The sequence below is a fragment of the Penicillium verhagenii genome (assembly GCF_028828195.1).
Source record: "Penicillium verhagenii strain IBT 33310 chromosome Unknown utg000005l_segment0_segment0, whole genome shotgun sequence".
NCBI classification, from domain to species: Eukaryota; Fungi; Ascomycota; class Eurotiomycetes; order Eurotiales; family Aspergillaceae; genus Penicillium; species Penicillium verhagenii.
The window spans coordinates 767,020-790,705 of NW_026643169.1; the positions used below are offsets into that span (position 1 = coordinate 767,020).

The 23,686-nt window shown below is 49.2% G+C and overlaps 7 protein-coding genes across 7 annotated transcripts; 4 read left to right on the forward strand and 3 right to left on the reverse strand.

Moving 5' to 3' along the window:
- Window positions 1-867: 867 nt before the first annotated feature.
- On the forward strand, window positions 868-4,824 carry thtA (the record flags this gene model as incomplete). The annotated part of the gene is made up of 5 exons (XM_057163261.1): window positions 868-1,337; window positions 1,397-1,511; window positions 1,568-3,119; window positions 3,193-3,365; window positions 3,421-4,824. 5 exons carry the CDS (start codon window positions 868-870, stop codon window positions 4,822-4,824), a joined length of 3,714 nt encoding a protein of 1,237 aa, XP_057021942.1.
- Window positions 4,825-5,559: 735 nt separating this feature from the next.
- N7466_003865 (putative mitochondrial translation initiation factor IF-2) lies at window positions 5,560-8,879 on the forward strand (the record flags this gene model as incomplete). The annotated part of the gene is made up of 3 exons (XM_057163262.1): window positions 5,560-6,006; window positions 6,089-8,571; window positions 8,636-8,879. 3 exons carry the CDS (start codon window positions 5,560-5,562, stop codon window positions 8,877-8,879), a joined length of 3,174 nt encoding a protein of 1,057 aa, XP_057021943.1.
- A 582-nt stretch (window positions 8,880-9,461) lies between these two features.
- N7466_003866 (rhodanese-like domain-containing protein) lies at window positions 9,462-10,253 on the reverse strand (the record flags this gene model as incomplete). Its single annotated transcript, XM_057163263.1, has 2 exons — window positions 9,462-9,839; window positions 9,975-10,253. The coding sequence occupies 2 exons, from the start codon at window positions 10,251-10,253 to the stop codon at window positions 9,462-9,464; spliced, it is 657 nt and encodes a 218-aa protein (XP_057021944.1).
- A 722-nt stretch (window positions 10,254-10,975) lies between these two features.
- erg5 (C-22 sterol desaturase erg5) lies at window positions 10,976-12,847 on the reverse strand (the record flags this gene model as incomplete). The annotated part of the gene is made up of 4 exons (XM_057163264.1): window positions 10,976-11,011; window positions 11,081-12,329; window positions 12,450-12,600; window positions 12,688-12,847. The coding sequence occupies 4 exons, from the start codon at window positions 12,845-12,847 to the stop codon at window positions 10,976-10,978; spliced, it is 1,596 nt and encodes a 531-aa protein (XP_057021945.1).
- An 859-nt stretch (window positions 12,848-13,706) lies between these two features.
- Window positions 13,707-15,652, reverse strand: N7466_003868 (signal recognition particle subunit SRP68; the record flags this gene model as incomplete). Its single annotated transcript, XM_057163265.1, has 3 exons — window positions 13,707-14,202; window positions 14,269-15,399; window positions 15,462-15,652. The coding sequence occupies 3 exons, from the start codon at window positions 15,650-15,652 to the stop codon at window positions 13,707-13,709; spliced, it is 1,818 nt and encodes a 605-aa protein (XP_057021946.1).
- A 490-nt stretch (window positions 15,653-16,142) lies between these two features.
- Window positions 16,143-20,048, forward strand: N7466_003869 (putative translation regulator (Cya5); the record flags this gene model as incomplete). Its single annotated transcript, XM_057163266.1, has 1 exon — window positions 16,143-20,048. The coding sequence occupies one exon, from the start codon at window positions 16,143-16,145 to the stop codon at window positions 20,046-20,048; it is 3,906 nt and encodes a 1,301-aa protein (XP_057021947.1).
- A 514-nt stretch (window positions 20,049-20,562) lies between these two features.
- N7466_003870 (MCM DNA helicase complex subunit MCM3) lies at window positions 20,563-23,560 on the forward strand (the record flags this gene model as incomplete). The annotated part of the gene is made up of 8 exons (XM_057163267.1): window positions 20,563-20,635; window positions 20,703-20,721; window positions 20,775-20,826; window positions 20,881-20,927; window positions 20,991-21,096; window positions 21,152-21,415; window positions 21,482-23,466; window positions 23,524-23,560. 8 exons carry the CDS (start codon window positions 20,563-20,565, stop codon window positions 23,558-23,560), a joined length of 2,583 nt encoding a protein of 860 aa, XP_057021948.1.
- Between the last annotated feature and the right edge of the window lie 126 nt (window positions 23,561-23,686).

Below are 23,686 nucleotides of genomic sequence, written 5' to 3' on the forward strand. Positions count from 1 at the left end.
TTAGGTCCTGCAGTGACCGGAAAATCACCCCGCCGGCAGGAGCAAGTACTAGCTCTTAATGATCTAGAGCTCCCGTATACCTTAAGCTTTGCTAGGCTAAAGAGTGCTGCCATATGAGTGGTCTAGATTGGGTTGATATTGTTTTGATTCTGCCTTCTACTTGCTGCATCACATCGATTCTCCATCTGGAAGCATCCAGCTGTATGTCCCGTGAGACCTCCCATCCGCCCCAGGTCCTTATACATACTCATTTCTACATAGGTCTCTACATGTCTGGTAGAATCACATGATATTCATGAGTTTACGCTCTATGGAAGCTGTCTGATTTGTCTCTGGCATATGAACTATCATCAATCGTCATTCGCAACAACCAGTGCATCATAAGAAGCATAAATCTTATTTTGCCTAAGACTCTTTGAACAAAGGAGAGGCACTTAAGGTTTATATTACTATTCCTCAAGTTTAGTTCCTAATTGTGTGAGCTGCCAATTATTGAACAGACCAATGCCTTGTCCATTCACCGTTAACGAATGAAAAGCACAGCCAACATTTGAACCATCTGGTGCTTGCACTCACTAAGGAACATTGTCTCACTGCCCAAATTTTCAGGCGACAGCCCAAGGTTTCTGCTTTTTACTTCCTATAAAAAGAGCCTAGCGTCTTAAACATTTCTTCACTGTTCTTTTGTCTTGCGATTCTGTCTTTCTTTATAATCTTCCACCCCTTCTCCTATCATCTTCACTCGCCCTTTCCTATTCCTTTTTTCCATTCACCTTTCCTCATCTATTCTTGAGCTTTTTTTTGAATCTCGTTCCTCACGGTTCAAATACGAAAGCGTCATCTATTTGATATTTGACATCTCGAAACATGCCTGACGCATCCCATCTTGCCCCCTCCCTCGATGAGGAGGAAAGGTATGGCCTCGTCACTCAAACGATCCTTGCCAGCCCGGTGATCAAATGGATTTTACCTGCCCGTCTTCGAAACCAGAACCTCAACGACGTTGTTTTCGTGAGCCATAATCGCGTCCAGATTAAGGAAGCAACGGGGACTAGCTACCTCCAGGACGTAGCCGAGAAGACAGACTTCTCAGGCTCAATCGATGCAGCAAAAGTTCTCAATGTGATCACAGAACTACCACTTGAATCACAGATTCGCTCTGAGGCTACGCATGATGGTCCAGCACAGATTCTTGTCCTTGTTGTCGGCATGAAGGAGTTGTTTTTCCTCTACTGTTCTCCACTAAAGCCTAAGCAGTTTGTGACATTTCGTGTTCCGTTTCCTATCAATGTGAGCTTGGAAATACGATTTGGCAAGCAGATTGCTGTTGATCCAAAGTGAGAATATGTTTTTCTTTTTTGGCCATACTACCTACGGCAAGCTAATTATGGGTTAGGTCTCGCGCGGTCGCAGTTTGTGCGGCCAAAAACTTCTTCGGCATCATGCGACTAAAACCTCCCCATGAAATCCAGAATGAAATGCTTCACGGAGTCCTGAATCCCATCCAAGAGGTACTGTACGCACTCATCGATTCTTAGTAGATCAGCTACTGACATATGTCACGTAGGAGAAATACTTCCAGACCGATGGCATAATCATGTTTATGGAATTCCTTTATCCAAAATCCGCGGATGATAAAAACATAATGCTGCTTTTGATTCTGCAACGAGAGGGTGTCACCTATGCCGAGAGGTATTCGTGGCAAGAGGGCAAAGAGCTCAGTGCTCTTGCCCCAGAGTTAACAAAGTTTAAGCTCCGCAAGCAGCACAGATTACCGACCATGATTGTTCCATTGACCAAAGAATCGTCCTTCTTGGTCCTCACCACCACCTCCATGGCAGTCTATCCTTCCGATGGCAGTCATCCTCCCACTAGGTACCCATATCTTGCCCCGAATCCAGACATCAGTGGAGCTTCGATGTGGACTCGCTGGGCAAGACCTGCCCGTAACTGGTTATACAGTCAAAGCCACGATGGGATTTACCTTTGCCGTGAAGACGGCTGGATCTATCTGCTGGAGTTCGGCAATGAGGGAGATCTAGAAACTCAAACTTCCCTGGGTCAGATTCAATGTGATGTTGATATGGCATTTGATGTCCTTGACATGGGGTCACAAGGTGGTGATTTTATCCTTGCATCTGGTAGCACTGGTGATGGCGGGCTTTTTATACAAGAAGCTCGAGCTGGTCCGAGGTGTGTGCAACGATTTGCCAATTGGGCCCCAGTCCGGGATGCAACCATGGTATATCCAGTGACCCAAGCCAACGCCCATGGAGGCATTGCTAGCAATCGCCTTTTTGCTTGCTCCGACTCAACAGCCAATGGTGGCGCGCTTCATGAGTTTCGATGGGGCATCGAGGCTCAACAGGGCTTTAACGTACCTCTTGATGACTTTTCCCATGTCCGAGACATGTGGATCATGCCCGACATTATAAACGATAGTGTTTACATCCTGCTCTCTGATCATCTTTCAACCTTAGTTCTCCACTTGGATCCGGCATCGGAGGAGCCAATCAGCGCCCTCGACGAGGAACAGACAGGACTAGACGATAGACAAACCTTGGCTGCTGGATGCACCCCTAGTGGTGTGCTTATTCAGATTACTGAGGACGCTACTCACTTCTTTGCCCTTCACAACCTTTCTTTGAACAAGAGCGTGTCGCATAAAGGTGGCATAGCTATCCTTGCAGTAGCTATTGATGGGCCAGGCTCAACCGTGGTTACCGCTATGCGGGATAGAGACCAGATATGCCTCTATCTAAGCAAAATAGTTGACGATGGTGAACAAGTGCACTTGAATGTTAGCGAGCCTGTCAATATTGCCAAAGAGCCTGTTTGCCTTTGTCTGCAAACCTTTGGGGGTAAACCATTTATCTTCTTGGGCAATCCCGATGGCACGATTGACGTTTTCGTCATTGAAGACGACACCATTGTCTTCGTATTTGAAACTTCTATCGCGCTTGATGAAGAATATTCCGATTTGTCCACTGTTGTTGAAAGCTTTGCGACCATCCGAACCAACTCCTCGGATGGCGCCTTGCATGCATTTTTACTTTGTGGATTGCGAAGCGGGATGCTCGTCTCCTTCAAAGTCGATTTCGATTCAAGTACATTGATCGGTATGTTCTTGCTTTCATTTGAATTCCCATACAACATCGGTATTGATGCATTACTCACATGAAATGTATACAGAACTGCAACAAAAACAAGCCAACCGCATCGGAACAACCTCCATCCGGCTGAAAGGGCAGAACACTTTCGCCCTGCTGACATGTGGAGATGAGCTGTGGTACGTATCTTACAGCTTCGATTGTATGCCGTCGGAATATTTTATTCGACAAGTCTGGATCACAGACCAGAGCAATGTGAGTCCAATCTGAAGTCGGAAATGAATCAATATCTAATGTATTCATATTACAGCCCGCATACTTCCCGCTTTCCATCTCTGGATTCGACGTTATCGGCCTACGGGATTCAGAGTTAGAGGCTTCATCGGGAAATCTGTTCTGCTTTGCAGATCGACAGCTTCTAATATGCTCTTTGAACCAAGAAGCTAAGGTGGTTCCGCGACGCATTGGTCTGCCTGGGAAGCCCCAGAAAATGGTGTACTCGAAAATTCTCCAGACTTTGATTTTAGCCTACAGTGTCCCTTGTTTTGAGAACCCCGATCTTCCTCTTAACAAGACCGTTAAGTCTTACATCGAATTTGTGGATCCAGATACCCAAAAGTCTTTGGTCCATGGGTCCACCATGCAGCCCTGGCAAACTGAGTCGTCCCGTGGAGAAACAATCACCTGTATCCTGGACTGGGAATTTGAGAGGGATGGAGAGATCTATCATATGGTTGCCATTGGCACTTCCATGCCAATCTTGGAAAGCTGCGGCCCTCGGCAAGGAAGACTTATTTTAATGGTGCCTCGACGAGACTCATCCGCACCAGAAAGCATAAACTGTCTCATTCGGTACACCCGGATTCTGGATGGACCAATAAATGCAATGGCCGCCTACAAAGATGGTCTGATAATCGGAGCGGGGAACCGTCTGATCCCTGTTCCATCCAAGACAGGATCTACAACGTGGCACAAAGGCACAGAAGAAAAACTCCCCTCTACGGTGGTTTCCATCTCCGTCCACGGACAATTCGTATTTGTGTTGACTGCACGACACTCGTGGCTGGTATTCGAAATCATTCGTAAATCCGAAACGAATGAGAGCTCTGTCCTGGTTCTCCGCTCCTGGGACCACACCCGTCGAGATGGTTTGACTCACGTTGCCTGCCATGAGAACGGCGACAAGATCTTCGTGAGCTTCCTTGGTGGAAAGATCTTTGGTGCCATCCCCAGCAAAACCTACCTTGTCCACCCTAATCTCACACTACCCAGTGCAGTCCCTGAGGCAACACTCGATGAGTCGGTATTGCGATTTGTTTCTGACAGGAACGGTGGCAACGTTCTGTACGGGTTTAACGTTTCCGGTTCCATCTGCCGATTCCTTTTGCCCAAGGCAGATGAGCTCCAGTTGTTGTCATTCTTACAGAATATATGCTACAGGGACCGAGTGCTTGCCCCATCTGCTAGTAGAAAGATGCGACGAAGAGATCCCCATGATTTGACTGGATATCACATTGACGGGGATATTCTTTACCGTCTGTCACAGCGTGGCCCGGACTTTCTTGAGGCTATGATTACATCGCTAGGTTCTTCTAGCCCCAGATCAAATTCAGCAGAGGAGCTTTTCAACCAGCTTGCTCTACAGGTTGTCGGGCAGTTGTCCGTGGAAGCAGTTCTTATTTGGCTGCGGAAAATGCTTGATATAACTATCTGAGCTGACCTCGGGAGGAGACTATTGATAGAGAGAGTATCTTTAGAGAGTATATTTGTACATAATTTGCGAATTTAGTTACTTCTAACGAAATGACAGAAAACCCACACCTATAAAAGCATTATCATCCAGAAAATAGTGGCGAGTGTGTATAAAGAAACCTAGAAAATGTTTAGGTCAAGACTCAGACTTGCGGTAGTAATGACGAGCACAGCAGTGAATACCAACTGGTCAATAAGAATATGACAAGAATAATTCACTTATTAGAAACATGGGAAAGTAAGTGAATAGACTGTTTTATTTAGAAATGGGCAAGCTTCATGTTTCGTCGCAAAGTTGTACCAGTTCTGTAGCAATAAAGGGAAGAAAAGCAGTTCTATACTTGGGTGTACAACAGTGGAGTGGCGACGTTAAGACTTAAAAAGACTTGAAGGCAGATTGCATTGTTTCCCCACCAAAAGTCATTCTTCCCGAAATTCTTTTTCTCCCCAACTCTCTCCCCTCAATCCACCAAATCCGCCTTTCTTTTCTGGGGATTTGAGTTTTCAAGGAACTGGAACAGTTTTCCCACAGTTCCGTTCTGATATTACGTGGTCGCGAAGCCAGATTCACCGGCTACATTCCGCAAGTGAACGGTTAGCTCCGTTTGTGCGCCCACTGCGTCCCTCCGATCGCCCTCCGATCCGGAACCCGACCAAAAAAAGATAAAACCCACAAATCTACCTTTAAACCGGTACGATGGCTCCCAAGAAGAAGGGAAACAAGCGCCAGGACGAGGACTGGGAGAATGAGCTCGGCGAGTCGGCCCCTACCGTTGATGCCCCCACCAACGACCAGACCGAGGATGGTGCCGAGGATGAGGCCCCTGCCGCCGGTGGTTTGATGGCTGCTCTGCGCAAGAACAAGGAGAAGAAGAAGAAGAAGAACAAGCAGACCAACGACTTCGTTGAGGGTGAAGATGCCACTGAGCCTGCCGCCGATCTTGCCGCCGATCTTGCTAGCAAGCAACCCGAAGAGGGTAACTTTGATGACGACGATGTGTTTGCCGGCAAGCCTAAGAAGGCCATTAAGGAAGTCGCCCCAGCTCCAGCTGCAGAGCCCGAAGAGGGAGAGTTCCGTGTTAAGTCTAAGAAGGAGAAGGAGAAGGAGAAGAAGGAGCGCGAGAAGCAAAGAAAGAAGGAACAGGTATGTCTTTTGACTGCAGTATACTGGTCAACAGATTATTGGAAATCCGCTAACGCTCTGCTTTTTTTTCTCTTTCCTATAGGCTGCTTTGAAGAAGAAGAGCACCCCCGCTCAGGAAAAGGCCGAGGCCGCTCAGGCTGTCGCCGAAGCCAAGAAAGTGGAAGCTGCTGCTGCGGCTCCTGCTGTAGAGACTGGTGGCAAGAAGAAGAAGCTTCCGCCCCACCTTGCTGCTCTTCAAAAGCAACAGGAGCTGCTTCGTCAGCAGCGTGAGGAGGAAGAGCGCCTCGCCGCGGAGGAGAAGAAGGCTGCTGAGGAGCAGGAGCGCTTGGAGGCCGAGGCCGAAGCTAAGCGCGAGGCTGCCCGTGCCTTGAAGAAGGAGCGTGAGCGTGAGAAGAAGGAGCAGCTGCGCAAGGAGGGCAAGCTTCTTACCAAGGCCCAGAAGGAGGCCAAGGAGCGCAATGAGAGGCGCATGCAGCAGATGCTTGCAGCTGGTGTAGGCAAGGTTGCTGGTCTCGAAGAGGGTGCTACCGACAAGAAGCGTCCTGTCTACGAGAACCGCAAGAAGAAGGGCGGCAAGAAGCAAGAGGAGGTCGATCTTGAAGCCGCTGCCGAGCGTGCCCGTCTTCAGCGTGAAGCTGAGGATGCACGCCGTAAGAAGGAGGCTGAGGAGAAGGCTAAGGCCGAAGCCGCGGCTGCCAAGGGTCCTGCCGCCGTCGATGAGGAAGATGCCGTCGATGACTGGGAGGCTGCTGCTGCTGAGGATGATGACGATGTGAAGGACAGCTGGGATGCCGCTACTGATGATGAGAAGGAGGAGGAGAAGCCCGCTGCTAACGGTGCTGCCAAGGAGGAAGAAGACGAGGAGGAGGAGGAAGATTCTGAAGACGATTCCGATGATGATTCTTCCTCTGAGGACGAAGAACAGTCTGCTAACCAAAGAGCTATTGCTCTAAGGAAGGCCGAGGCTGCTGAACGCAGACAGAAGCTGCACGAGGAGGCCCTTGCGGCTCGTTCCAAGGACAACCTGCGCTCTCCCATTTGCTGTATTCTTGGTCACGTCGATACTGGTAAGACCAAGCTGTTGGATAAGATTCGTCAAACCAACGTGCAGGAGGGTGAAGCTGGTGGTATTACGCAACAGATTGGTGCTACTTACTTCCCCGTCGATGCCCTGAAGCAGAAGACCGCCGTTGTCAACAAGGATGGCAAGTTTGAGTTCAAGGTCCCCGGTCTGTTGATCATCGATACCCCCGGTCACGAGTCTTTCTCCAACTTGCGTTCAAGAGGTTCTTCCCTTTGCAACATTGCTATTTTGGTTGTCGATATCATGCACGGTCTGGAGCCCCAGACTCTGGAATCCATGCGTTTGCTGCGTGACCGTAGGACTCCTTTCATTGTGGCCCTGAACAAGATCGATCGTCTTTACGGCTGGAAGAAGATCGATAACAACGGTTTCGAGGACAGTCTGTCGATGCAAAACAAGGGTGTTCAGAATGAGTTCCGCACACGTCTCGAGGCTACCAAGCTCGCTTTCGCCGAGCAGGGTTTCAACTCTGAGCTTTTCTTCGAGAACAAGTCCTTGGCCAAGAACGTGTCCTTGGTCCCCACCTCCGCCCACACCGGTGAAGGTATCCCTGACATGCTGAAGCTTCTCACCTCTCTGTCCCAGGAGCGTATGACCAACTCTCTCATGTACTTGTCTGAGGTTGAGTGTACCGTTCTGGAAGTCAAGGTCATTGAGGGTCTTGGTACCACCATTGATGTTATTCTGTCCAACGGTATCCTGCGTGAGGGTGACCGAATTGTTTTGTGTGGTTTGAATGGTGCTATTACAACCAATATTCGAGCACTGTTAACACCGGCACCGCTTAAGGAACTCCGTCTGAAGTCTCAATATGTGCACAACAAGGAGGTCAAGGCCGCGTTGGGTGTTAAGATTGCTGCCAACGATCTGGAGAACGCCATTGCCGGTTCCCGTCTCTTGGTTGTCGGTCCCAATGATGATGAAGAGGACCTGGAGGACGAGATCATGTCTGATCTTGAGAACCTCCTCAGCCGTGTCTCCACTGATCAGCGTGGTGTCACTGTGCAAGCCTCCACTCTGGGTTCCCTTGAGGCTCTTTTGGAGTTCTTGAAGGTCTCCAAGATTCCCGTGGCCAACATCTCTATTGGACCTGTCTTCAAGCGCGATGTCATGATGGCTGGAACTATGGTGGAAAAGGCCAAGGAGTTCGCAGTCATGCTCTGCTTCGATGTCAAGGTTGACAAGGATGCCGCTGCCTACGCTGCTGAGGTCGGCGTCAAGATCTTCACTGCCGACATTATCTACCACCTGTTCGACGACTTCACCAAGCACATGGCAGAGCTCACTGAACAGCGTAAGGAGGAGAGCAAGTTGCTTGCTGTCTTCCCCTGTGTGATTGCTCCCGTTGCTATCTTCAACAAGAAGGATCCCATTGTCATTGGTATCGATGTTCTTGAGGGTAGTTTGCGCATGCACACCCCACTTGCCGCTGTGCGGACCAACGCGGAGGGTAAGAAGGAGATTATCAACATCGGTAGAGTGTAAGTTTATAACCCTCCAACAATGACTATCCTATTCGCATGCTAACGGAGCCTTTTAACACAGGACATCCATTGAGCGTGACCACAAGGCCATCCCTGTCTGCAAGAAGGGTCAGCCTTCAGTCGCCGTCAAGATCGAGGGACCTAACCAGCCCATGTACGGCCGCCAGCTTGAGGAGAAGGACCAACTGTACTCTGTTATCTCGCGTGCCAGTATCGATACCCTGAAGGAATTCTACCGTGCTGAGGTTACCATGGAAGAGTGGGGTCTTGTCAAGAAGCTCAAGCCCGTTTTCGACATTCCTTGAGCGTGAGGCTTTCCAGCTTCCAGCTTTCACAGGTGATGAGATAACACGCCATCATCAGATATCAATTTAGGTTTTCATCTCGTCTTCTTGGCTGGCCTTTTCTCGCGTGAACCTTGGTTACCTCCTGATTCCCCCCCGCCTCTGTTTGAATGGATTGTTGGACCTGATGTGGTATGTCTTATGAGATTGTTGGCACAGGTATTAAGTGCCGAATATGACTATGACCAACCAAAAAGCGAAAAAAAGTTCTTGGGTTTTTGATTGTGATGGACATACTATCATGGAACGACCACGACTAGGCAAAAAAGAAAAAGTCGCCTGTACATGATTGACATGGGAAAAATAAGAAATCTTGTCTTACGCAGATTTCTTTATGCTTTAAATTTGCTTTTTTTACTGAAATTTGTTTAGATTCAAGCTTTCGTCTATTTCCACAATTACTAATGATAACCGTAGTCTTTTCTTTCGCGTGGATCAATTTCTAGACGTATTATGTACACCTCCCAAGTTGAAGTTCCGACTTCATAGCATCAATCCATCCATAGATAGTCCTAACCTTGGAACTAGATAGTATTCACTAAATCAAAAATCATCACCTTCCCACTTCTCAACCTTTCCACCCTTCTTCTGCCAATCCAACCAACTACCATCATAAACACCAAGAGACTCCGGATTATATCCCGCCTGAACAGCCAACTGCGCCGCAGCCCTGGCCCTCACACCAGCCTTGCAATAAAACACAATCTGTTGATCCTTATCGGCAAACGGCTTAGGGAAGCCAAAACGGGTCTCGAATTCATCGGGGGTAAGGTAGAGCGCATCAGGCTGGGAAGCGAGCGGGATACAGATAGCCGAGGGAATGATGCCGGTAGCGTTTAGTTCGGCGGGTTCGCGGACATCAATGAAGATGGGCGAGTGTGTTGGCGAGGAGACATTTGTACTAGGCAGAGCGGCGGTAATCTAAATGAATGTATTAGAACAATGGATGCTCTCTTGGAATGAAATCCTGAGCGAAGATTCATCTACACGTCGGCGTGTATACATGTGAAGTTCGAACCCTCAGCGACTTAGTGATAGCTTGGACTGGCAACATACATCTTCAAAACCCCACTGCCGCAAGTTCAGGGGCTCATCACTGCTCCATCGGACTTGGCCGGGAAGACGGCGTGGGTCCTGACTTTGGATCTTGCGGCTTAATCCATTTGTGAGCGCGATGCTGCCGCGTCTTGAGGGTAGGGAAGTGAATCCTCGGGTTGTTGCGGAGAGGGAGCCTCTTTTGAAAGCTGGGGAGAGGGATTGGCGGGTAGGAGCTTTTAGAACCGTTGAGGTGAGGCTAGCGACCGAGCGCCGCATGGTAGATGGTAATCCTGACATTGTGGTTTTTGTATATGCAGGACAGTCGGCGGAATTGCGGATATGGAGTGTCGGCGATGGAGATAAGATGATGTCAGTGCCGGCTGTCACCGCCTGCTTGGTTGGGGTGTGTCTCGCAAAGTATATGTATGGGGTAGTAGTAGTACCTGCTTAGGAAAGAGCGACCACCTTTTCTATCACTTGCAGTGATAAAGGGAATGGGCATTAAAGTCTTTCAAAGTGCCCTCGAGATTCATCCGTGCTTACCTATGACTAGGTACTAGATAGTATATATAAGTTTAAGTACAAGTCACGCGACAATCGATCATGTGGAAGGTATCTTGAAGTCATGGAAGGACATTTGCATTGGAAATCAAATAAGGATAGAAGTGAATTAATATTAGTCTATGTGATGTGAGAATTGGGTTACTCCGCTCTTAGGGTATAAGAAACGGAAATGCCCAAGAATGCGCATGGTACAAGGTCAGGGTATCAGGATCCCAGGCGCCCGCTCAACTGGCAAATGAGTATGAACAAATCATGGGGGATTTTCTTTTCTTCCACCCATTATGCTACCAAACCTGCCAAATCGAGATTGAGAATTGAAAGGGTGAAGTGAAATGACCACTCTATCTCCAGGATAGAAAGGTCAAGCTGGATGACCTAGCCCTTCTATCCGGACGTTGGGGGCGAGGTTCCAGCTTCAGAGCTTTTTGGTTTTGGCATTAAAAAAGGTTTGAAATTTAAGCGCGGGGACGGAAGGTGAGGAAGCAGTCATCCTAATAAATGCTTGTTAGAAACCGAGAGGAAATTTGAATAGCGGAAGAATTGAGTAAAAAAAAACATACCTTAGGGAAGATGGTGGCAAAAACCTTGATGTCCTCAGAGAGAGGAGTAGGGGTGTGCTCCCAGTCCATCTCGATACTGGCCTTACCGATCATGGCCATGAGCGAGAGCTGGGCATAGGTCTGACCCAGGCAGTAGTGGGGACCTGTGCCAAAGACCAGCCAGTTCTTTGTTTGCGCCTCGGCATCACCGGTGATCCAGCGGTCCGGGTCGAACGAGTCGGCGTTGGGGTAGGCCTCCTCATCGTGAGTGGCCGGCCAGACTGACGGGATGATCATGGAGCCCTTGGAGACAGTGATCTTGTCGGTGATGGGGAAATCCTTCTTGACGAGGTAGGGAACCATGATAACGGGAGGACGGTAGCGCAGGGTCTCCTTGACAACGGCACGAGTGTAGGGCATCTCATCCAGGATCTCCATGGAGATGGGAACATTGCGGTCACCGTTGCGGACACGGAGGTTCTCCTCACGGACCTTGTCCAAGACTTCGGGACGGTCAGCCATGAGCTGGAACAACCAAGTAGCGGCGGCGCTGGTAGCATCCTGGGAGGCGAAAAGGAAGGTAAACATGGTCTGGGCGATCTCGTAGTCGCTGAAGTCACGCAGAACCTGGGGAGGCTTCTCGGAGTCGTCAACCTGGATACCCTTGGCAATCTTCTCACGGTATGCGGCAGAATCCTGCTGGGCCTTGACCCAAGCGTCCATGATGCACAAAATCTCACCACCAGCAGCCATGCGAGCACGGCTCTTAGCGGAGCACTTGGCGAACTCAACCATAACCATGTCAGCAGCGCGTTTGCCGTACCAAGTCTTGGTGTAGGGCAGAATAATAGGGAAGTTGACCAGCTCGAGAGCGGCGGTAATGAGGTAGTAGTCGTCGGCGACCTTTTGGACGACCTCGTCGGACATGTAGTAACCAACGAAGGTACGGCAAGAAAGAGCAGTCATGAGCTCACGGAAGTCAGGCATCCAAGGAGTGGGCTCGTGGTTCAGGGCGGCGGACTTTTCCTGGAAACGCTTAAAGCTGACATTGAGGACCTCCTCAACGCGGGGGAGGTACATGCTCAGAGCCTGGCGAGTGAACAGACCGTTGAGACCCTTGCGGTAGTCGACATGCGCCTTACCATCCAAGAAGACCCAGTTGGTCTTTCCGAGAAGCTTGTGTGCGGCATCCACGACACAGGGCTTCACGTATGCGGGCGAGTTGAAGATCTTCCGGGACATGTCACGAGTCGATGCGATAACGACGAACCTAAGGGGAAAATGTCAGTGTTTTTGATTCCGGCGAAAGTATCTCCCAAATGCTTTGCGAGTAACCCGGCTGTCGCATGTTTGAAGATAGGTGTATATAATCTGTCGAAGGGCTGCTCACTTGTGGAAGACGGAAACACAGCTCAGTTCACCACTGTCCCATTTGGCCTTGTATTCAGTGAACTTGGGGTTGACAGATTCCAAGAATGGGCCCATGAAAGGGATTTTGTATGCTGGACCGATGATTGAGCCCTTGTAGTAGTGGTACATGACTTGAAAAGGGGTTGTTAGCGGGATTCAACCAGAAGAGAGAAAAAATTCGAGACTTCCAAAAGCCTCTTAAGAGTCAGCGCACTCACATTGATCGTAAAGGACGGCGGCAATGAACAAAGTTCCCAACAGCTTCCAGATTGTGAGGCCCTCCAGCATGGTGTTCAAGAGTCCTACCGACGCGATGAACTTGGGGGAGACCGTCGCGTCCGCGGACGGCGAGATAAAACTCCCAGTGATGTTGACCATGATTGCGCAAGGTCAGAGGAAAGAGACCTTCTCTTGTCCTTTTGGGAGGATTTTCTTTGAGACCAAAGAAGAAGAAAAGGGGAATCCCGCGAACGACAGAAGGAATGGGGGAGGGGAAGAAATTCGAAATTGAAATTGGTCAGGGGCGGGTACTACCAATAATGCCGGCGCCAATTTCCACTCGGGGAAGCCGGATGCGCGGGCTGTCCCACTACGCCTCTTGGTTGCTATGGCATGGTTATTGATTAATCTATTGGCACTGGTGAAATCACCTTTCTGATCTGATTCGCTTATCCATTCAGTTATTACTTTCTTAGTTTTACTATCTTTTCTACTTGATTTCTCTGACTTTACAAAGTATTCAGTGTTGACTTTGTTTATGCAGATTTTTTTGATATTTTTTTTATACCTATGAATACGGGGTAGATCCTATCACGATCCTATCACATCTTTGTTCCCCTGGCAGGAAAACTCAAAAGAATCAACCTTCTTACTGCGTCAACTCATGAAAAAGAGCGTTACGACAACACTTGAAAGAACAAGTCTTTTAGAAATACCTGCGATTTAATTTGAATTACTCCATACACTGGACCCTGGTCATCAGAATCTCCCATAGCGTGACTCGGCTAGATAAATTCCGTATTCGCTGATTGGTTCACAGCCAAGTAAGGGCTCCGATGGCACGTGCACGATAAGGAGTCGATTGTTCCAGGTGATAATCGAACTTCCAGTCCAGGGCTTTATATTTTGCAGTAGTATATGTAGGTTACGATTATGTATAATTGGAATCCGTATAAAGCGAGCTTGAGGGGAACAGAATGTAAGTAATATTTATGGTTTTTAAGTAACAATTATGACCTTATGACCGGCCAAAGCCAAACCAGCTTCGGCTCGTCTTCTCTTCGGCTGCAGGAGCCTCTGCTTGCGCGGTCGTGTTGCTGGTCGCAGCTGCATTTGTCATGTGTGGGTAATCGATGTAGTTCCAGGCCACATCCAAGAAGAGGGGCTTCACAGGAACAGGCTTCATCTGAGGAGGGTATGGCACCAGGTTTTTCAGGTCTGTTCCTGCTGTAAATTGGTGCAGCCGCTCAACCAGAGGCCGTTGTTCCGAGACACTAGAGTCGGCATCGAACTTCTCCAACGTCACAAGACCACGGTACTGGGCAACAAGTCCCTGCAGAATGGTCGCCAAGGCACTCACTTGTGACCGGGAAACGTCTAGTCTTGGGGGACCCTCAGACTCAACAGAGGCTGGTGAGATATCGGATTGAAGCAGAGTAAAGGCATGCGCAAAGAGTGCCAATGCTTCGGTGGGCTTGCCCAAAACAGCGTGGGAGCGTCCCAATGTCAAGCATCTAGTTAGAAAGCACGTTAGCCAAAAAAGGAACAGAAAAATTCAAGCCAGAGATATTGAGCCATACCTGAGAGCACGGAAGTAGCTTCGCTTGGCTTCAAGCTCCTGAACAAAAGCCGCATCGGCGGCGACACCGGGCAACTCAAGGATGAAATCCAAACTTTGCAGAGTCGAATCATACAGCACCGCTCGTTCGCGGAGTCGGTTCAGCTTCTTGCCATTACCGCCATTCTGCTTCAAGCCCTTAGTGTTAACAGAGGCCTGTTCATCCTCAAATGCCAGGCCATCCTTTTCACCGCATAGCACCCGATTACGGCCAACTCGCCATCCGATCAGATTGTAATTGACCGAAGTGCGAGTAATTTGCAACGCCTGCATTCTCTTATCTCCAGCATCCACACCTTCATTAACTAGATCATCAATGGCGGTCTTGGCTGCATCAACCGCATCCTGACTGGCAATGATAACATTGTCGTATGCCGCGGCCTGATCCTTGGCCGTGGCAGATCGTCCAGCCTCGGACAGCCAAGTGGCAAGCAAAGCCTCCGCAGCAGAGGCTGCAGCCAATGACTGGGAGATCGAAGCATCATCCAAAGGAACAGTGCGAGATCTCCAGGTCACAGACTCGGGCAATTTCTGCACATCACCTTCGGCGGTTCTCCGTGTTCCCGCGGCCTCCTCGGCCAGGCAGGTGGGGTCAAAGTTCTCCACTTCGGATCGAATCTTTGAGTCCGACGGGAAGAACTCAATTGCTAAGGAGGATGTGGGCTTGGAGCGGGGGAGTTTCATCTGATAGGCGGCGTAACGCAAGCTCGGGTCAACGGTTCCAGTAAGAAGGTCTCGGAAGGCATCCTTCTTGACTCTTTGGCCAAGCGCAGTGTAAACGACTCTGGCAATGGCGTAGTCACGAAGACATTGTTCCCATTTACGCTTCTCCAGACATAAAGCACCGGAGATTGTGGCAAGATAAGCCCGAGCCTCAAGAATGTCAATATCACTCGCACCAGAGACCGATTGCTCATGGAGCACAGAAACAAGCTGCTGTGCATAACGAGTCGCCTTATCTAATCGTGAAATAATATGACGACGAGCAGCACCGGAAATGCCTTTGGCAGATGGGTCCGCAGAGTGTGTGGATTTCATATGCATGGCATGCGCCCATGCCCGTTCGGATCCAAGAAGCAAAAGATGCACGTATCTATTTGGAGGGAAAGAGGTCAGCACTACAGTTTTTGAGCAAGAGGGGACAAGAAATCATACGCCACATTGTCTCCGACGTTCTCAGCCGTTACGGCTGGTTTAGTGGTGTATTTGCGGCCTTTGGCAGTGGCCTGACCCAGCTTCTTGCGGAGTTTGTGCAACTTCCGAGTGGCATGGGCCCGGTAAGCATTGTAGTCCCCAACAAGGAGCACTTCCTCTCGCTCATTGAAGATGTAGTCGGTAATCTCCATTTTGTCTTGTTGTGGCAACCTGGTTTGGGGATATACTCAGCTACCAAATGGAAGACAGATTGGTGGGTTGCGACGAAGGCGGTGGGCAAACGAGCAATATGGGCCAATTCGTGCCCGGCTTTTTCCAACCCCAAATCTTTTGTTGCGGAAGCTTGAACCTCACGGCTTTTTCCAGACCCTTCACTGGCGGACTGGTAATTGACATCTTACTTGTCTCTATACGGTACTACAATCGAATATTAGACGCGAACTCCGACTTGAGATTCTCCTTGAGTGGATCGCGTTTTCTTTTCCCCCCCCCGGGTAAGTCAAGATGCGTTCCAAACAGCTTGTTTGAACTCTCGGGGTTTTTTTTCTTTAAAAGATAATGCACCGCAGAACTAGCGACTAATTTCGCCTTGGACCAAATAGGATACTCGGGCACAATATGATGCAGACTGTCTATCAATTCCGGTGATTTCAGTGTTCGACGCAGCGACGATCGGGGGTAATGCTCGAACGTGCTGCCACCGGCTGCTTTGAGACCGCGGGTCGGCGTTTCCTTCGAGATTCCAATGGCGCAATACGGACAAGAAGATATTTGTGCCATAACTTTTGGAAGCACAGTATCTCTGGAGGAGACGCCACCCAATGGTTTCTAGACCTCACTCAGCCACTGGGTCAACACTTGTCCACCTTGTCCAATCCTCCACACCGAAGTTCAAGCGCAAGCGAGGCCAACTCACCATTCCTTGACTTCCTTTACCCCGAAAAAACACAGAACTTTGCGGCTCTTCGAGCATCTCGCTTATCAAGGAGGCCGGGATTGCGTCGGAAGAAAAGGACACTTGCCAGCCTCCGGAGGACGTATGCTTCAGAAGCATCAAGCCTTCAACATCATCCTCAATATGAGGCCAAAACACGGTCTTCTTTACATCAGGATGTGACGCACACGACCATAGAACCTACAACGACCCCACAGGCAAAACCGGCAGATTCAAATGTTCAGCAACCCTCCCAAGGCGACCACAGAATACGCGACCCACCCTCACATCGGGATAGGACGGATGGAATTATTTCAACAGAAAGGCTGACTGCTCAGATTGAGGAATTTTTGAATTCGTCGGAAGAATACCTACCTGAGACAACTTGGGAGCTCTATATCGCAGCTGGATGCCCGCCATCAGTTCGTTCCCAACTTCTCGCCGTTTTGAGCCAGTCAGAGAGATCCATCGATGCGCAGCGCGCGTGGGAAGTTTTTAATCTGATTCCATCAGATCAATGCACTCATCACCATTTTTACAATATCATCCATTCCCAGCTTCGGTGCGAAAGTTCCGACAATTTGTTGACAATTTGTGAGTTGGCTGTGGCAAGGGGCACAGGCGGTTTTTGTTTTGCATTGGCATTTTCGTACTATTTGAAGTGCCGCGACTGGGTTAGGACTGAGCACATATGGGTCCTCCATTCTCATTTTAACGCGAAGAGAAAACGGAAGTCGAAGATTTGCCCACCCCCTTATCATGACTCGACACTGCCCGAGGACACACTTGCGTTGGTGATCTACCTTCAAAGCAATGCCAGCGATCAAGCTACTCAACAATCTTTCCGTCACATTGCACAGCTCCTTCTCACGCGCATCTCATCATCCCTCGGGATGCTGACAAGTACCTCTATGGATGTTCTGGCTCCTCTCATGGAGATATCGAATGCTTTGAAAATCATGACTTTACAACATCATGTAAACATCATGGAATCCATACAATCATCCATGAGGCGTCTTGATTTTGTCCGCTCAATAATCTTTTATCAAAATATGCGCGCCTTCCTTGATCGTGCCTCGAAACCTCGATTGCCCGACCAAAAGCTCTGGGAGCGCCAACTGGACCTTCTTGTCAAATTCGAGATGACCGACAACATCCAGTTTTTCCTCGACGAGTTCACTCACTTTCACAAGAAACCAACCTTGGAGACCTATAAGCAAGTTTTGGCTTATTTCGGTCGTGTTGGAAATTCGTCACAAGTCAATCTTGTGTTTAACAGGATTCTCGCAGATTATGGCAGACCAAAGAGCCGCAGACTGCTGACCCCACTTCTGAATGTCTATGCAGCTTCAGGTGACGTTCCAGGGACCCTTCGACAGTTTCGAAGGCTGTCAGAGGAATTCAAACTAAGCCCAAACACAACATGTTGGAACATTCTTCTCACTGCCTATGCGAATAAAAGCGACTCGGATGGAGCCTTTTCTAAGTTTTCTGAGATGATCCAGGCTAAAACACACCCTGATTCCCATACATTCGGCATCATGATGGCAGTTTGTGCAAATAAAGGAGACATTGAGGGTGTCCGCGAGCTGCTCCGCGAGGCAGAAAAACAGCGGGTTACTATCACGATGGCGATGATAGGCACAATTTCTCAGGCGTACATTGCCAACGGGCGATTTGATTTAGCTGAAAAGCTTGCCGTAGCCTGTTTGAGTCTCACAATTGAAGGTTCTCCGATGCGGATGTGGAACACGCTTCTAATGCACCATGCATTCAGGATTGACCACCGCGGTTTTTACCGTGTATGTGCTCTAATGAAAGAAGCCGGGCTCGAGCCAGACGAGACAACGCACGTGGCTGACCTACTCCGTCTGGCTTTGATCGGCGAAGCTGATCAAGCGCGTATGACTCTCAGGCGTCTTCATAGGCGAGGAATTCTTCAGGCGACGGAGCTCCAATACGCTATTGTGATACTTGGATATCTCAAAATTCGACATTATACGATGGTGAAGATCATATTCCGTGAGATGATGAAGCGTTTTCCTGATTCTGGACTGGAGTCTAGCGTTTTGAACCTGCAAGCACAAATGCCCTCCGATTTTTGGACGAAGGTTTTCAACATAGAAGACTCTCCGGATGCTAGTTTGCGCATCAAGACTCTCGAAATCCTACTCATCGATTCAATATCCCAGCGTGATATTTCAATGCTGGCGAACACTCTTGATCCATCAGAAGCTCGCAAGGAGTCCCTGACAAAGACTTTTGATACCTGGCATTTTAAATACCTCGTCAAGGAACATGGGGCAAGTGGTGCCATCTCGATGGCAAACAAACTGTTTCAACGTGAACTGTCTAGCACGGAAACTGCGAATGCACAAGACTCCGCCGCTGTTTCTCCTTCATTTCGCCCTGTCAGTGTTATGATGGAAGCGCATCTAAAAGCCGAACAATACAAAGAAGTTGACACCTGTTGGCAGCTTGTATTTTCAAATGCCGTGAGAGAAGCCAGTCGAGTGAACGTTGTTGATGTGTTTAAAGCTTCGGCATCGGCCCCAGCTGCTTCATCTGATCCTTCCGCGCATACACAAAGAGAATTCATTCCAGCAGATTCACCTGATAAGCAGAAGAAACAAATTCTTCGATCACGCCGCTTTATCCTTTCTCGACCCCTTTCCCTTTACATCCGGTCATTGGCCGAACAGAACGAATACGAAAGAATGTTTGAAGTAATAGCTCAGGTCGAAGCAGATGGGTTTGAATTGTCAACGTTCAATCGGTCTACTATAGTGCAGGTCCTTGCGGCCTCCCACAGCTTTGCTCACGTATCGAAGGCGTTCTCCGAGTTTGAGCGATACTTCATGCCCAACTGGCCTGGATGGAAACGGCTTATTCGAGGCCAACAAGTGAAACCTTCCGATGTTCCTAGGAGTCTTTCCTTGATTGAAGACAGGCGCGCACCTGCACACTCTAAGAATTACCTTGGAAAGGAGGCCTCCAAGTTCTGGAGACACCTATCTCCAGAGTATATGCAGCCCACATACGTCACCATTGTTACCCTAGCCGCTGCTTTGGGCCGTGTTCGTGAAGCAACGATTGAAGGAGGCAGTCATCAACTCGATCAGCTGATGAAAAAGGCGCCCATGACGCTGAAGGCGATCACCAAAATGCCCTGGTTGCATGACAAACATCAGGGTGTTCTCATTCGACAGGTCGACGAGCGACCAGAGCTGGACAAGAAACGATCGCCTGTCCCATTGGATTATGCGCCTGGTGGTATTCTAGGGGTCGAGTCTCGTTCTGAGTGCGGAACGATCATCTACCGCGACGAGGCAGAAGACGTCGAAATAATTGAATGGGCTGGCGAGTTCGATATGGTTGTTAACGAGCAATCGCCCAAGGAGACACCAGGCAAGCCTGGAGGCAAGACAAACATTGTCGAACCCTTCCTTGAGCAGGCGGCTTTCGCCAATACCGGGTGGAAAAATCTTCTCTCTCCTGAAGATTTACTGGATTTGCAAATTCAAGATTGCCATCTTAGTTCCAATTCGGCCGAGGGGGGCGAAGTTTCCAAAGGAAGCAAGCCAAAAAAGCCAGCTAAAAGGGTACGAACTCATGACAAACCACTGAATCTGTGGGTAAAAACGGAACCCTGACGGCTGGAGACCTCGAGACAGCCTCCACTGTCCTTTTGAGCGGTCTGAAAACTCGAAAAGGACCACTGGCGGTTCCTTCTCTCATGCACATGTACATATATTTCTCACTTTTGAGCCTGTTCCTGTATAGTAAAGCATCTGTATAGATTATTAGATCCAATGTATAACAGCCCATTTCTGCATATCAAATAAATACTATCTACTGACAATTGTACATTCTTCCATGTTAGATTTTCTTTGTCATACATGTATTGATTTGATAAACACACCAATATTTGCATCACAGACTTGACGAAACATTTAACTATACTAATCAACAACTATTCCTGCTAGTGAAAACATCCAACTGGCGAGACAGCCCCGCGTCGATGACATAAGCAAACGCGAACGCGTGCCAGTGTTGTTCACGCGTTTCAATTTTACCCGATCGGGATCCCACGCACATCCCGTCTTTCCCTTCCAACCTCCTCGACTCGGGTGCTTCCAACAACCATACCAGATACCCCCTGACACCATGGAAGGCGTTCAACTACGAGATGAGGCTGCGCAGGATCGCGTGCGTGCTGCCATTGAGTTTCTCGATCCCAGTAAGTGCCAATAAAAAAACCCGATCTGTCTGGACGTTGAAACTTACCATGTGTTTTTTTTCTTTAGGCGATGCACGGGCGCGCAGGTTCGTAAATCGAGATCAGAATGCATTCCGACAGTTCTAACCGTCTTAATCAGCTACCGAGCGGATATTGTGGTGATGCTGAATCGAGGAATACGCCGTCTGACAGTATGTTGGTTTTCTCCCTGGAATGGAGCGATATGATACTGATGAGTCCTGCAGGTTAGCATTGACGAGCTTCGAGCGCACAACCGGGAGCTGGCTGATGGGTACGACTAACGACCTCGCGCAACATAATAAAGATATTTGACTAACATACCTTTTTTCGATAGGCTCCTCACCTCCCCTTTTGAATATTCAGAGGCTTTTGACCGGGCCTTGAAAGAAGTTGTGAAGACTTTGCCCGGCAGACCCGCCAGGGAAACTTCAGACGAAGTGGTACGTGTTTGCGTTACCAGCATAGAATCTTTATTCTAATCTAAAATTCTAATAGAACTACTACTGCGCATACGTTGGTGCGTTCGGAGAATTTTCCTGCAACCCGCGCACACTGGGATCTGGGCACTTGAACCGCATGGTGTCCCTAGAAGGAATTGTGACGAAATGCTCCTTGGTCCGACCCAAGGTTATTCAGAGTGTTCACTACAGCGAGAAGAAGGATCGTTTCCTGGCTAGAAAGTATCGGGATCAGACTATGACCGCTAGCGGTGCCACGAGCTTGAATGTCTACCCCCAAGAGGACGAAGACAAGAACCCTGTGAGTGCATTTCTCATGTCCAAACACACAGTATACTCGGTCTAACACTTTTTTCTTTTTTTCTAGCTTATCACAGAATACGGTTATTCGACCTACATGGATCACCAGTCGATCTCGATCCAAGAAATGCCTGAGCGGGCTCCGGCAGGACAGCTTCCCCGCAGTGTTGACGTTATTCTGGATGATGACCTAGTCGACAAGGCCAAGCCAGGAGACAGAATCCAGCTAGTGGGAACTTACCGGTCTCTTGGAAACCGCAATGCTAGCTCCGGCTCTTCAACATTCCGTACCATTGTGATGGCAAACAATATCATTCAGCTTTCATCCAAGTCAGGTGGAGGTATCGCCCAGGCTACCATCACCGACACCGACATTCGCAACATCAACAAGATTGCTAAGAAGAAGAATGTCTTTGAGTTGCTAGCGAAGTCTCTGGCACCTAGTATTCATGGACACGATTACATCAAGAAAGCTATTTTGCTCATGCTGCTTGGTGGTATGGAAAAGAACTTGGAAAATGGAACTCACTTGCGTGGTGACATCAATATTCTTATGGTTGGTGATCCCTCCACAGCCAAGTCTCAGCTCCTTCGCTTTGTGCTCAATACTGCTCCGTTGGCTATCGCCACGACTGGTCGTGGTTCATCCGGTGTCGGTTTGACTGCAGCCGTCACCTCTGACAAGGAGACTGGAGAGCGCCGACTGGAGGCTGGTGCCATGGTTCTGGGTGATCGTGGTGTGGTTTGTATCGATGAGTTTGACAAGATGAGCGATGTCGACCGCGTGGCTATTCACGAAGTTATGGAGCAGCAGACCGTCACCATCGCCAAGGCCGGTATTCACACAAGTCTGAACGCTCGATGCAGTGTTCTGGCTGCTGCCAACCCGGTCTATGGCCAGTATGACGTCCACAAGGACCCTCACAAGAACATTGCCTTGCCCGACTCTCTTCTTTCTCGTTTCGATTTGCTGTTCATTGTGACAGATGACATTGAAGATTCCAAGGACCGCACTATTTCAGAGCACGTTCTCCGCATGCACAGATATCGCCAGCCTGGAACTGAAGAAGGTGCTCCTGTTCGCGAGCAGCAACACCAGACTTTGGGTGTTGGGATTGAAGATCGCCAAGATGCCAATCAGCCCACAGAGGTTTACGAGAAGTTCAATGTCATGCTTCACGGCGGCATGGTCCCAACTGGCCGCAGCCGCAACAAGAATGTGGAAATTGTCAGCATTCCCTTCATCAAGAAGTATATTCAGTACGCCAAATCTCGAGTCAAGCCTGTCCTGTCCAAGGGCGCTGCCGATCACATCATCGCCGTATACTCTGCCCTCCGAAACGACGATCTCTCCAACAACCAGCGCCGTACATCACCCATCACCCCCCGTACTCTTGAGACTTTGATTCGACTGTCGACCGCCCACGCCAAGGCCCGTCTGTCGAACAGAGTCGACGAGAAGGATGCTAAGCATGCCGAGGCTATCCTCCGCTTTGCCATGTTCAAGGAGTTGCAGGATGATGGTCGCCGTAAGCGCCGCAAGGTGCAAACCTTTGATGAAAATTCCGACGAAGACAGCGACTCTGATGATGACGATGATGAGACGCCTTCTCGTGCCCAGACATCCACTGGCCGAACTACTACCCGGTCTCGTGGCGAAGCTAGCACTGCAGGCATGGACGAGGACCAGACCCCGCAAACGGCTAGTCCTCGTGCCACTCGCACGCGCACCACCCAACAGACCGAGTCGCAGATGTCTATGGCATCGTCTCAACCCGCCTCACAGCTCGTGGAGTCGCAGACCGACAACTCCCAGTCTACCTCCTCAGCCCACCCCATCACACCTGCGCGCTACGGAGTCTTCCGCCAGATCCTGGGCTCTATCAATGGCTCTCGTGTCTTCGCCGACGCAGAAGATTGCGACCTTGGTGAGATGATCAAGGAAGTCAACGCAGCCATTAGCGCATCGCCTAACTACGGCACTGCGCATGTTTTCTCACGACCCGAAGCTATCCAGGCGCTAACGAAGATGAACGAGGATAACCTGCTGATGTGAGTTTTTTATTCTACTGATATATACCAAAACTGCCAACTGACATTCTTTGATAGGTACCTCGAGGACGATGACAGAGTTTACCGAATTTAGAGCCTTTGATGGATATATCAATGGGCTATGTGACCCTTTTACGAGCATGTTTTCTAGTCGTTGCATTGGGGTGATATCATAGTTCTTTCTGTATGGAGTATTGGAGTCGACAGACTTAGGGGTTCA